This window comes from Chiloscyllium punctatum, chromosome 42 (genome assembly GCF_047496795.1).
Source record: "Chiloscyllium punctatum isolate Juve2018m chromosome 42, sChiPun1.3, whole genome shotgun sequence".
In the NCBI taxonomy this organism is placed as follows: Eukaryota; Metazoa; Chordata; class Chondrichthyes; order Orectolobiformes; family Hemiscylliidae; genus Chiloscyllium; species Chiloscyllium punctatum.
Genome location: NC_092780.1, coordinates 46,365,082 through 46,379,602, shown reverse-complemented (window position 1 = coordinate 46,379,602; position 14,521 = coordinate 46,365,082). Strand labels below are relative to the sequence as shown.

At 45.4% G+C, this 14,521-nt stretch overlaps 1 protein-coding gene across 1 annotated transcript in view; it reads left to right on the top strand.

The window, feature by feature from the left end:
• LOC140465932 (1-phosphatidylinositol 4,5-bisphosphate phosphodiesterase delta-3-like) overlaps positions 1-14,521 on the top strand; it is a 155,850-nt gene that overhangs the window by 105,468 nt on the left and 35,861 nt on the right. Inside the window, exons 6-7 of the mRNA XM_072561913.1 lie at positions 1,591-1,792; positions 12,923-13,067. Of these exons, the coding sequence (XP_072418014.1) occupies positions 1,591-1,792; positions 12,923-13,067 (347 nt within the window). The remainder of the gene's footprint in view (positions 1-1,590; positions 1,793-12,922; positions 13,068-14,521) is intronic.

The following is a 14,521-nucleotide window of genomic DNA, read 5'->3' as shown; positions in this document are numbered from 1 at the left end:
CACAAGGAGCAATAAAGCATTTTGTCAAGTGTATCTGGAAATACAATAAGTACAGTACATTTACCAGTTCCTCATTTTTTTCCTTTTTTTTGGTCATTCTTTATTGGTTTTTCTTTTCCAATTTTCTGACCTAACACCTGTCTTTGCACAATTTTCTTTCAGGTCGATATTATCTTTAACAGTTTTAGTTAACCACTTAATGATGGGACCATTCCTTACAATTTTTCTTACTCTTCGGAATGTATCTGTTCTGTCTGTCTGAAAATATCTCCTTAAATGTTTGCCACTGCAAGCGTATTGATTTACCCTTCAATCTGTTTTACCAGCTCACTTTGGCCAGCTCTGTTTTCATGTCCTCATAATTTACCTTAATTTTTTTAAATAGTCTAACACCCAGTCCTCTCTCCTTAAATGTAAAGTAAATCCTATTGTGGTCACTGCTATCTAGTTTTCACTAAGAGATCATTAATTAATCCTATCTCAAAAACCAATACCAAGCCTAATGCCAATACCAAGATGAGGAGAACCTTCTTCACCCAGACAGTGATGGCTGTGTGGAATGATATGCCCCAGAGGGCAGTGGAGGCCCAGTCTCTGGATTCATTTAAGAAAGAGTTGGATAGAGCTCTCAAGGATTGTGGAATCTAGGGTTATGGAGAGAAGGCAGGAACAGGATACTGATTAAGGATGATCAGCCATGATCATATTGAATGGTGGTGCAGGCTCGAAGGGCAGAATGGCCTACTCCTGCACCTATTGTCTATTGTCTGTAATATAACCTATCCCTGGTTCCAGGACATCTGAGAGCAATGACTCTGATGTTACCGTGAACTCTCAGCTTGGTTATCTCTGCCCATCTGACTTTTCCATTCTAAATGTAGATTAAAATTCCCCATGATTGTCATCATGTCTTTCTGACAAGCTCTGAGTATATTTTGGTTTATGCTCCTTTTTATTCTATATTTCGTCATTTGTAATGCTCAAACGTTTTGACACAACAAGCCCAAGTTCTACTTTTATTTCCAGTCAAGCTTTTCTCTGTATTTTGTGGGATAGAGATTTCAACTGATTAACATTGTCTTCCTAAACATTCCTGTGATTCTGGTACCTACATGACTATGAACCCTTATACAGGCAATGTTAATTTCTCATCTCCATTATGCATCCTTGAGAGCCCAAATTACATTATTTTGTTGAAAAAGCATCCATATTCTGCCATTAATCCTCACAATTAACACCCACTCTAGATCTATCTCCCTTTTCTACCACCATTATCACTATCTTAACGTTTTGTCTGTCACGCGCGTGTTCTCTAATATTCCTCTCAGCTTTCCTTTGTTCCATTTGCTCCTTTCACTACAGTATAAAATACTTCATTTTTCTATTTGCCCTCCTCAGTTCTGAAGAAGAGTCATCTTGAACTTGATATATTAACTCTCTTTCTCTATCACAGATGGTGTCAGAACTGCTGAGTGTCTCCAGCGTTTTCTGTCTTCATTTCAGATTTCCATCATCAACAGTTCTTTGCTTTTTTAAAAGAATGTCACGTTCTATTCATAATATTAATCTGAATCTGTTTCTAATTTTCAGCCAAACAGAACCAGCTCTTGACCCAGGATGGCTTCATGATGTACCTGCTTTCTCCTGACGGGGACGTGTTTAATTCGGACCATGACAAAGTTTACCAGGACATGACCCAACCACTCAGTCACTACTTCATCTCCTCTTCCCATAACACCTATCTGATGGAGGACCAGCTGGGAGGACCAAGCAGTACTGAGGCGTACATTAGGTAGCTATAATTAGGTAGCTTCTCGTGTGAAATACTTATTTTTTGGCTCGCTCCCAGTTTAACAGAGCTGGACCCAAAATATAAAGTCAGGAATGTGATGGAGTACTCTTCACTTGCCTGGATGAATTCATCTGCGATAACACTCAAGTAGTTCAATACCATCCAAAACAAACCAGCTGCTTGATCAGCCTGATCCTACACCTTACACCTCTGCCACCTACCAAAACTTAGTTGCAGCGTGTGTACAATTACTAGAGCCAAGGCTTCTTCAACAACATCTTGCAAACCTGTGACCATCTTAAAGGCAGCAGATACATAGAGCACTATTACCTGCAAGTTCCTGTCCAAGCCACTCACCATCCTGACTTGGAAATAAATCACCATTCCTTTAGTGGTGCCAATGTTATTAAGCCACTTACCAGCCCAAACTGGTCTGGAATGTTGTCCAGGTCCTGCTGCAAATAGACAAAGACATTGTGAGTTGAGAGATTATGCATGAATACAGCATTATTGTTTCAATGTTTTAAGGAGATCGACAAAGTTTTTAATTACTAGATAATCCTCCTGTTAACTGAACGTTACCTCGGCATCATTAATTCCCCATTTACTTTGGTTTGTCTGACATCCATGATGTACAAGACCTCTGTATTGGTGGAAGGATGACATTGTTACAATTATTGAAAAACTAAATGTTCAGTTGTATGTGACATTTTGAAAGGAATGGAAGGAAGGAGGTGGTAGTGGCTTTGATATTGTGAGATGAAATTAATACGTTAGACTGGAATTATATTCATTGGCATTTTGAAGAATGAGGGGGGATCTTATAGAAACATGAAATTATGAAGGGAACAGATAGGATGGACGTAGAGAGGATGTTTCCACTGGCCAGTGAAACTAGGACAAGAGGGCAGAGCCTCAAAATTAGGGGGATCAGATTTAGGATTGAATTGAGAAGGAACTTCTTCACCCAGGGAGTTGTGAATCTGTGGAATTTCCTGCCCAGTGAAATGGTTGAGACTACCTCATTGAAAATTTTTAAAGCTAAGATAGATAATATTTTGAACAGTAATGAAGGGTTAGGGTTAAGCGGACGGGTAAGTGGAACTGAGGCCACGAAAAGATTAGCCATGATCTTATTAAATGGCAAAGCAGGCACAAGGGACCAGGCAGCCTAATCCTGTTCCTAGTTTTTATGTTCTTACACTAGCAAGAAATGATCTTGGATTGCATAATGTACAATCCATTTGGGTGGACTTAAGACAAAACAAAGAGGAAAAGACATTGGTAGAATTAGCCTATAGGCCCCCTACCAGTTGCTGTTCGAAAGGACATAGAATAACCGGGAGATAATGAGGGAATGTAAAATGGCAGTGCCTTAATCTTGGGCAATGAAGATTGGGAAATCAAATTGGCAAGACTAGGTATTCTAGGAGAGTATTTGGAGCAGTTCCCTTGAACAATATGTGTGGATCCAACAAGGCATCAAGCCATTTTGGACATGGCCATGTGTAATGTGCCAGGTTTAATAAATGATTTGAAAAATAAAAGATATTTCTAGGGACCAGTGATCATGACATGGTAAAAATTTACTATTCAATTTTGGAAGTGGAAACTCGCATCAGAAACAACTGTGATCAACTTAAACAAGGGAACAAGGGCAGAGCTTACAACAAATATATACCCTGGTGAGGAAGAAGGATTGTAGGAAGGTGACAAACTAACCATGGAGACCCATCCTGGGATATTGTGGGCAGTATCAAATTGAATGAAAAAATATGCTATGTGGAAAGATTAATCTAATAATTGAGAAAATCAGGGTTTTAAGAATCAACAGAAGACAACCAAAAGAAAATGAGGAGAAAATAAACCGGGGAGGCAAGTAACATAAAAACAGACAGTGGGGACTCCTTTAAATATGTGAAAGGGAAGATATGTGCAACAGTGAACAGAGGCAACCTGAGGGAACAAGGCAAGGCAAATAATAATGGGAATCCAGAAAATGGCAAAAGATTTGTACACACATTTTGCATCTTCAATACTAATAGTATTCCAAAAGTTTGTCCAATGTGTGCAGGAGGGTTTCCTGACACAATATGTAGACAGGCCAACAAGAGGTGAGGCCATACTGGATTTGGTTCTAGGTAATGAACCAGGCCAGGTGTTAGACTTGGAGGTAGGTGAGCACTTCGGGGACAGTGACCACAACTCGGTGACTTTTACTCTAGTGATGGAGAGGGATAAGTGTGCACTGCAGGGCAGGAGTTATAGCTGGGGGCAGGGAAATTATGATGCGGTTTTTAGCAAGGGAAGGACACAAATGATATGTGGAGCTTGTTCAAGGAACAGCTATTGGGTGTCCTTGATAAGTATGTACCAGTCAGGCAGGGAGGAAAGGGTCTTGTGAGGGAGCCGTGGTTTAACAAGGAATTGGAATCCCTTGTAAAAGGGAAGAGGGCGGCCTATGTAAAGATGAGGCATGAAGGTTCAGTTGGGGCGATTGAGAGTTATAAGGTAGCCAGGAAGGATCTAAAGAGAGAGCTAAGAGCAGCGAGAAGGGGACATGAAAAGTCCTTGGTTGGTAGGATTAGGGAAAACCCAAAGGCTTTCTATAGGTATGTCAGGAATAAAAGGATGACTAGGGTAGGTATCGGTCCAGTCAAGGGTAGTAGTGGGAAGTTGTGCTTGGAGGCAGAGGAGATTGGAGAGACACTAAATCAATACTTTTCGTCAGTATTCACTCAGGAACAGGACGTTGTTGCTGATGTGAATATTGAGTCACAAGTGATTAGAATGGATGGCTTTGAGGGAAGAGGTCCGGGGAATACTGGAAAGGATGAAAATAGATAAGTCCCCTGGGCCTGATGGCATTTATCCTAGGATCCTCTGGGAAGCTAGGGAGGAGATAGCAGAGCCATTGGCCTTGATTTTTATGTCGTCGTTGTCTACAGGAATAGTGCCAGAGGACTGGAGGATAGCAAATGTGGTCCCCTTGTTCAAGAAGGGGAGTAGGGACAGCCCTAGTAACTATAGGCCAGTGAGTCTCACTTCTGTTGTGGGCAAAGTCTTAGAGAGAATTGTAAGGGGTAGGATTTATGAACATCTGGATAGGAATAATGTGATCAAGGATAGTCAGCATGGTTTTGTGAAGGGCAGGTCGTGCCTCACAAACCTTATTGAGTTCTTTGAGAAGGTGACTAAGGAAGTGGACGAGGGTAAAGCAGTAAATGTGGTGTATATGGATTTTAGTAAGGCATTTGATAAGGTTCCCCATGGTAGGCTACTGCAAAAATTACAGAGGTATGGCATTGAGGGTGAGTTGGAGGTTTGGATTAGGAATTGGCTGGCTGGAAGAAGACAGAGGGTAGTAGTTGATGGTAAAGGTTCATCTTGGAGTGCAGTTACTAGCGGTGTTCCACAAGGATCTGTTTTGGGGCCATTGCTGTTTGTCATTTTTATAAATGACCTGGAGGAGGGGCTTGAAGGCTGGGTGAGCAAGTTTGCGGATGATACGAAAGTCGGTGGAGTTGTGCGACAGCGAAGAAGGATGTGGCAGGTTACAGCGGGATATAGATAAGCTGCAGAGCTGGGCAGAAAGGTGGCAAATAGAGTTCAATGTAGCTAAGTGTGAAGTCATTCACTTTGGTAGGAGTAACAAGAAGATGGATTACTGGGCTAATGGTAGGCTACTTGGTAGTGTGGATGAGCAGAGGGATCTTGGTGTCCATGTGCACAGATCTCTGAAAGTTGCCACCCAGGTAAATAGTGCTGTGAAGAAGGCATATGGCGTACTGGGCTTTATTGGTAGAGGAATTGAGTTCCGGAGTCCTGAGGTCATGTTGCAGTTGTATAAGACTCTGGTGCGGCCTCATCTGGAGTATTGTGTACAGTTTTGGTCGCCATACTATCGGAAGGATGTGGAGGCACTGGAACGGGTGCAGAGGAGGTTTACCAGGATGTTCCCTGGTATGGTAGGAAGATCGTATGAGGAAAGGCTGAGGCACTTGGGGCTGTTCTCATTGGAGAAAAGAAGGTTTAGGGGTGACTTGATAGAGGTGTACAAGATGATTAGGGGTTTAGATAGGGTTGACCATGAGAACCTTTTTCCGCGTATGGAATCAGCTATTCCGAGGGGACACAGCTTTAAATTAAGGGGTGGTAGGTATAGGACAGATGTTAGGGGTAGATTCTTTACTCAGCGGGTTGTGAGTTCATGGAATGCCCTGCCAGTATCAGTGGTGGACTCTCCCTCTTTATGGTCATTCAAGTGGGCATTGGATAGGCATATGGAGGTTATTGGGCTAGTGTAGGTTAGGTAGGCTTCAGTCGGCGCAACATCGAGGGCCGAAGGGCCTGTACTGCGCTGTATTGTTCTATGTTCTATGTTCTACAAAATAATCATAATGCTAAAGTGTTTGGGGCTCAGGGTGGGCGGTGTGCAGCAGGGCAGAGAGAGAGAGAGAGAGAGAAGAAATAAATACTGGAACTATCACTAGAGAAAAACTATAAGGGGAACAAATGGGGCGAAGGATTGATGAGATGCGTCCTGGGATTTTAAAGGAATTAGCTGCAGAGACAGTCGCTGCACAAGTAGTTATCTTTCAAGAGCTTTTGATTCAGGAAAAGTCCCAGACGACCAGAAAATTGTAAATGTAACACCCTTAATCAAAAAGGGAGGAAAACAATAAACAGGTAACTAGAAGCGAGTTAGCCCAATATCAGGACAATGTCAGAGTCAATTATAAAGGATGTAATAACAGCATTTAGAAACATATAATAGAATCAACAGAGTCAGCATGGTTTCATGAAGGGGAAATCATTGGCAAATTTATTACAGTTCTTTGAGGAGGGAACAAGTGGGTATATAATGGGGGACTAGTAGATGTAATATATTACACTTTCAGAAGGCGTTTAATAAGGTACCACACATTAGGTTATTTAACAAAATAAGAGTCCAGTGTGTTAAGGGTAGTATATTAGCATGTGTAGGGGATTGATTTACTAATCTGTGATGGAGAGTTAGGAATAAAGGTGGTATTTTCAGACTGGCAACCTATAACCAAGAGTGTGCCACAGTGCTGACACCATAGTTATTTACCATATATATTAATTACTAGGATGAGGATGGTAAATGTACTTGAGCCAAATTTGCAGATGACATAAAAACAGGTGGGTAAGTAATTATTGAGGATGGCACTAGGAGTCTGCAGAAGGATCAAAACAAGTGAAGTGAGTGGGGATAAACTTCTCCCTATATGGGAGAATCTGGGACCAGAGGACATAATCTCAAAACTAAGGAATTACCCAATTAAGATAGAGATGAAGAGGAATTTCTTCACTCAGAAGGAAATGAATCTGTAGAATTCTTTCGCACAGAGAGCTGTGAACCTGAACTCCAAGGTCCCTCTGTTCCACTTCACTCCTTAAGGCCCTAACATTCACCATGAAACTCCCACCTTGATTTGACTTTCCAAAATACAAGACCTCACACTTATCGATTTCCCATTTCACGGCCCACTTCCCCCGCTGATCAAGGTCCTGCTGCAATTTCTGATAACCTTCCTTACTGTCCATGATACTGCCTATTTTAGCCACTGGGAAGAAAACAGAGTAAAAGAACAGGTGGGGTTCTGCCAGGTAACATGGCACCAAGCAGGCCTGAGCCAGGGAGCTGTCCCTCAGCGCCAGGCCAGAGGGCTGTCCCTCAGGCCCAGGCCAGAGAGCTGTCCCTCAGGCCCAGGCCGGAGAGCTGTCCCTCAGGCCCAGGCCGGAGAGCTGTCCCTCAGGCCCAGGCCGGAGAGCTGTCCCTCAGGCCCAGGCCGGAGAGCTGTCCCTCAGGCCCAGGCCGGAGAGCTGTCCCTCAGCCCCAGGCCGGAGAGCTGTCCCTCAGCCCCAGGCCGGAGAGCTGTCCCTCAGCCCCAGGCCAGAGAGCTATCCCTCAGCCCCAGGCCGGAGAGCTGTCCCTCCGCCTCAGGTCGGAGCACTGTCCTTCAGCCTCAGACCGGAGAGCTTTCCCTCAGTGCCAGGCCAGAGGGCTGTCCCTCAGCCTCAGGCCAGAGAGCTTTCCCTCAGTGCCAGGCCGGAGGGCTGTCCCTCTGCCTCAGGCCGGAGAGCTGTCCCTCCGCCTCAGGTTGGATCACTGTCCCTCAGCCTCAGGCTGGAGAGCTGTCCCTCCGCCTCAGGTTGGAGCACTGTCCCTCAGCCTCAGGCTGGAGAGCTGTCCCTCCGCCTCAGGTTGGAGTACTGTCCCTCAGCCTCAGGCTGGAGAGCTTTCTCTCAGGCCGGAGAGCTGCCCTAAACTCCAGGCCAGAGTCCCTCAGCCCCAGGCCAGAGAGCTGTCCCTCAGCCCCAAGCCGGAGAGATGTCCCTCAGCCTCAGGCTGGGCTGTGGTACATATCAGTAACACAGGATTCTTCCAGAAAACTGGAACTTTGTTTCTAGTGGCTGTAAATCCTCGTGAGTGAGGAGAGTGAGTGAGGGTGTCTGAGGTGAGAGGGCAGAGTCCAAGCAGATACAAGTGAATGGAATCCATCCCCTCCCCTCTTCCTCTCTCTCTCTCTCTCTCTCTCTCTCTCTCTCCCTTCCTTCAGCAACTCTCCAACAACAAAACAATGCAAGTTACTACGTGGAAATGGTCTTTCTTTTGTACACGGTGATTATGAATAAATTGTGCATTCGGTCACTACTGACTCTGCATTGTCAGGATTCTGTGATGATTCTATGGGGCCAAAATGTTGAAGGCCAAACTTAAATGGTCTTTTTGCAATCTGTGTTGCAAATATTGAATTTTTCCCCAAAATATGTATTTCCTGTCATTGTGTACAGTGAAATGTGCAGAACCCGGTAATCAGGTAGTCTCTTAAATCAGTGGGATTGTCTGCTCAGAGATATTACCTCATTAAATTAAAAGAACTACATGATGCTGTTTAAATAACATTGCAATCTCTCGTTTGTTTAATGGCTGGAGTGAGGGCACCTATCATGACTAATGCATGTGCTGCAGAACTGACCACTACCAGCAATTTCTGTTTCTGTTTCTACCGGCTATTGGTTATGGTACAGAGTTGTCACTCTTTTAAAGCATTTTCCTATCACTGTCTGCAGCTCTGATTTTAATCAATCTGTCCAGATATAACAGACCAGGCAGGACTTGAATCCTGGCTCAGCGGCAGAGACACTGACCGTGTTCTACAAGAACCCATTGCTACCTTTCAATGTTGGGTCTAAGGTTTTGTTTGGTTGACCTCGGTGGACAATGATCTACTAGTCAGTCTTAATAAGAAAAACAACGTGTCTTAACTGCAAGATGCAGTTTATTACATGATACAATGGGCGCAAATTACATTGGCTAGTTAGGAGTGAAAGATGCAGTGGCATTAGAGGCTGTTCAGTGGAGGTTCACGAGATCGATGCCAGAGATGAGGGGTTTGTTATGTGAAGAGAGATTGAACAGTTTAGGCCTATATTCTCTGGAATTTAGAAGGATGGGGGGGGATCAAATTGAGGTATTTAAGATGATTAAAGGTGTGGATTAAATAGATGTGGAGTGGATGCTTCCTCTTGTGGGGCATTCTAGGACCAGGGGTCACAGTCTTAGGATAAGGGGCAGCAAATTTAAAACAGAGTTGAGGAGAAACTACATCTCCCAAAGGGTTGTGAATCTGGAATTCGCTGCCCCAAAGTGCAGTGGATGTTGGGACAGTGAGTAAATTTAAGGAGGAGTTGGACAGATTTTTAATTGGTAATGCGCTAAAGGGATATGGGGAGAAGTCAGGAAAATGGGGGTGAAGAGCATGATCAAATGGTGAGGCAGATTCAATGGGCCAAATGGCCTAATTCTGCTCCAGTATCGTATAAACTTATAAAGAAATAATTACTACGACTGCCAGGAGCCAGGAATGTTCAGATCTTGACTTGGACTCCCTAGTCCCCTCCCAAGACTGTTAGATCAACACATTAACCCATTCAAAACCATCACCTTATATAGCAGGAGGGCACACATATGAAAGCTGTTGATTCTATTAATATGAATGACCCATGCTGTGTGTATATATCAGACAATAGCTGTAACTAGATGCCAACAATGAGTGTTTTTTAAAAAATTATTTCTCCCCCACACTACCACCTAACTACGGTAGTACTTATTTGGTTCCTGTGTTTTTTTTCCTTACCCCCACACTATCGCTTAACTGCGGTAGTACTTATATTTTCCCCAGCACCCATGGTGTGTGTGTGCGCAGGTGTGAGACACAGTGAAAGACACAAGGTGCACGAATCTTAATTCAGTTTCCAGCACCAGGAAGAAAAGAAACATCCAAGTGGCCAGTGACAAGCATTGCCCTTCACATCAAAGGGCAATGCTGTGTGATCAAAACAGCGAAGGGGAGGGCAGAGATTAAATCAAAATAGAGTTGAAGGGGGAAATAATGCACTCCACTCCCTGCGACGCCCACCTCTCCCTGAACGACTCCAGGGTGTTGGTGATAATGAGTGTATTATTTGAGGAGAATCTTTCTGTGATTGTTTGGTGAATTGATTGGTAATTTGCGTTATAACAGTTTTATTGGAGCCTGAGTGTAGTTGAGTAAATCAGTAGCTCCTGAAGTTTTGTGCCAAACAGAGGTCCAAGATCCAGATTCAGTAGTGGGGATTTTGAAAGTACAGTTGCGTGTGAATTAAGCAATCGTTTTTTTTTCCCTGTGAAATGGAGATAAAAGGAGATTAGTTTGAGGGAATGTGGCTGGAGAACGATTTCTCTGCTTGTGAAGTCAGTGATCAGAAATAACCTGATTTGTGATTGAAGCTGTGGGAGCTGTGAAACCATGTGAAATGGTAAGGTCGGGGGTGGGGGAAGTGAATGTGGGTTGAAGCATTTTCATGGAGGGAGAGAGAGAGACAGAGAGAGAGAGATTTCAAGATGGTCAGAGGGCAGTGAAGTGAGAGGAGGGAGAGTTGGATGAGTTGAGGTGGAGGTTCAGATCACTGAGGATATAAAGCCGTTTGGGGTAGGGGCTGAAGAAGGAACACAGAAGGAATCTCAGTGGGAACATGTTCTGTTGCATTTGGGAAAGTGAGAGAGAATGAGGACTCTCATTGGAGCTGAGCACGAAGGTACAAGGTGAGATGCTTCAAGGGAAAAGAGATGCCGGGGGAGCAGAGGTCAGCTCCAGGTTCAAGCTGTTGAGAAACCTCGCTGTGATAGGCTTAAAAGGATGGAGGGTGGAGCCATGGGGAAGGTGTCATGCCCCCTCAGCCAGGTTTCTGTTAATCATCCTCAGTAAGCATGTGGATTACAAGGACCTTGTTCACAAGTGAATGGACCGTTCAGAGGGAGGTCTGTCGAGGGGAAGTGAGTGTTGATCCACTGGTAGAGGGCCAGCTGTGGGAGGGATGGGTTAGATGGGAAGTAGGTTGGCAGGATTAGCCCCCAGGCGGTAGATTGGAAGCAGCAGGCAGGAAGGCAAGAGAGTGGATTGGACTATTTGGATTTATTGGAGAAAGTGAGGACTGCAGATGCTGGAGATCAGAGTTGAGAGTGTGGTGTTAGAAAAGCACAGCAGGTCAGGCAGCAGCTGAGGAGCAGGAAAATCGACATTTTGGGCATAAGCCCATCATCAGGATTCTCCTGCTCCTCGGATGCTGCCTGACCTGCTGTGCTTTTCCAGCACTACACTATTTGGAGTTGTTGCCCATAATGAACGTGTGCTGAATACCTCAATGAATGCCTCAGACAATCTCAAAAGAGGCAGAGGGAAAGCTGTTATTCTAATCGAAGGATGCAGCTGTGGATCCTGAAGGGAAGGTGGTACTACATTGTGGTACTGTCATTGGACTAATAATCCAGACTGCCAGGTTAATGCTGTGGAGACAGGGATATGAATCCCACCTTAGCAGATGGTGAAATGTGAATTGAGTTAATAAATCTGAAATTACAGGCTCATCAATGGGACCACCAAGCCATTGAAGTCCCCCACCCCCTCTCCCAGAGTACATTCTGTGTCTTTACCACCCTCAGTGCATCCTCCAAACATTAATCAATATGGAGAATGCTGACTTATCAACTGAAGGGGACAGGGCAGTAGATGGTGATCAGTAGGAGGTTTCCTTGACCATATTTGACTTGATGGCATGAGACTTCATGTAGTTTGGAGTCACCATGTCTGGTGAGCCTGACGTATTGGTTGGGTGGTGGTATTTTATAGATTGCCTGGAAGGTATGATTCCATGAGATTGACTACTTCAGACTGTTGCTTGACTAATCTGTGGGACAGGCCCCAGGTGTTAATAAGGAAGCCTGATAGATTGGTGTTTCCTGGTGTTGTGGTCAATGCTAGTCATACATCTAGTTTCATTCCTTTTCTCAGACGCAGTAATAGCTTAATACAACTGAGCCTGTGAGTGCCACTTCAGAGCATATTTAAGAGTTTAGGGATGCGAGTAAGTTCGATTAGGTGAGAATGGTGGATTTTCCTTCCCTAAAGGGAATTAGCATGGGTTTTACAACAATTATCAATAGACTTGGCATCATCCAGGGAAAAAAGCAGTCAGCTAATTTGGCTCTGCATTCACCAGCTGCAACACTCACTCCCTCCAGAGTCAAAAGACTGAAACAGCTGTGGGTACTATCTACAAGACACACTGCAGAAATTCACCAATGCACCTTCCTAACCAACAATCACTTTCACCCAGGAGGGCGTGGGCAGTAGATAATGGGGCCATCAGCCCCTGCAAGTTCCCTACCAAACCACACACCATCCTGACTTGGGAATATGTCATCGTTCCTCTAGCACCGCTGGAACTAAATCCTGGAACTCCTTCCCTACCGACAGCAGATGAACTATAGCAGTTCAGGGGGACAGCTCACCACCACTTTTCCAAGAGTATTTAGGGATAAGTAATAAGTGCTGGCCCAGCCAATGATGCCCACATGCTGTGAATGAACAATGAACAGAAAAATTGCTGAAATGTTTGAAAGGTCAGCAGTTTGGTTTTTTTTCTTGAATCTTTCACGAACAGTCAACAACTGATCCTAAACTTCATAAAATGACTAACACCTCAAAATGGGCAGATGGTAATGAGTGTGAGAGAGCTGACCCCATTTCATGTCTGACCTGTGACTCTGGGTGTTTTCAGAGCACTCCTGAGAGGCTGCCGCTGTGTGGAGCTGGATTGCTGGGAAGGACCAAATGGGGAACCAATCATCTACCACGGATACACACTCACCTCAAAGATCCTCTTCAAAGACGTCATCCGAACCATCCGGGATTATGCCTTCACGGTGAGTGCGCAGGAATTAATCCTAGTGTCTGACGATTGGGATCATTCCCAGTCACTGGAGTAATCCCGTTTTGTTGACTTGACAGAAACTATTTCCGTCAATGGGGAATCAAAAACAGGGTTTAACCTCAAACTAGATCAACCTGAGAAAGATGAGGAAACACATCTGCACAGAAAGTGTACTGCTTGGGAACACTCTATTCCAAAAGTCTGTAGATGTTCTGAGTGACTGAGGCTTAGACATATTAGGTGAGAGAAAAGAAGCTCAGGAGAGTTCATAAACCCTTGGATTTTACACTATCCCCTGCCACTGGGTTTGAAGGGTGGGGCTGGGGAACAGGTAAAATCCAGAGATTGGAGAATCCATCACTAACCTGCCCCTCCCCAGTTTGAAATTTTGTGGTTGATGGGAAAGGCCCTGTTTTGAGTCCACTGAGGGCCTGGTCCAGTATTTAGCTGATCCTTTACTGCAGTGGCAAACGTGAGGTCTCTGCTTTGTGAGAAGGTCAGAAGCTTTAACTGCTCAGGTTGGGGTTGAACAGGGACAAGTTCAAGTAGAATCTGTTATTGAGGGCCCCCTTCGCCCATCAGGGGCTTCTCCATCCCCATCACCATTATCAAGGTTACACTCTCCGGCTCTCTAAAAGTCTGTTCCTGTCCCCTCACTGACAAACTCGTCCCCTGGCTGCGACCCCCTCACGAGCCCCAGGCATAACGATCAGTCCAGGCCCCTCCACACTGCGGACTGGTGGAAGTGCCAGCCACTACACTGAGACAGCGAGCTGCTGGACAATCCAATTGGGTGGGAGCTTCTCCTGAGAAAAGGAATAAATGTCTCACCTTGAAGTGTCATTGAAATCAGGGGCAGACTTTACCATGGTGTATCAGAGAAGGGTGTGGAACCAAACTGACCTGTAAACTGTCCCCCTGTTACTGATCCAGATCCCTGGGATCCCCCGTTGCTCTCCTAGATCCCCGAGATCTCCCTGCTGGTGACCCAGATCCTTGGGATCCCCCTGCCACTGACCCAGATCCCTGGGATCTCCCTGCTGGTGACCCAGATCCCCAGGATTCCCCTGTTGCTGACCCAGATCCCTGGGATCCCCCTGCCACTGACCCAGATCCCCGGGATCCCCCTGCCGCTGACCCAGATCCCCGGGAACCCCCTGTTGCTGACCCAGATCCCTGGGATCCCCCTGCCGCTGACCCAGATCCCCGGGATCCCCCTGCCGCTGACCCAGATCCCTGGGATCCCCCTGCCGCTGACCCAGATCCCTGGGATCCCTCTGCCGCTGACCCAAATCCTTGGGATCCCCCTGTTGCTGACCCAGATCCCCGGGATCCCCCTGTTGCTGACCCAGATCCCCAGGATCCTCCTGTCACTGACCCGGATCCCCCTGCCACTGACCCAGATCCCCAGGATCCCCTGTCACTGACCCAGATCCCTGGGATCCC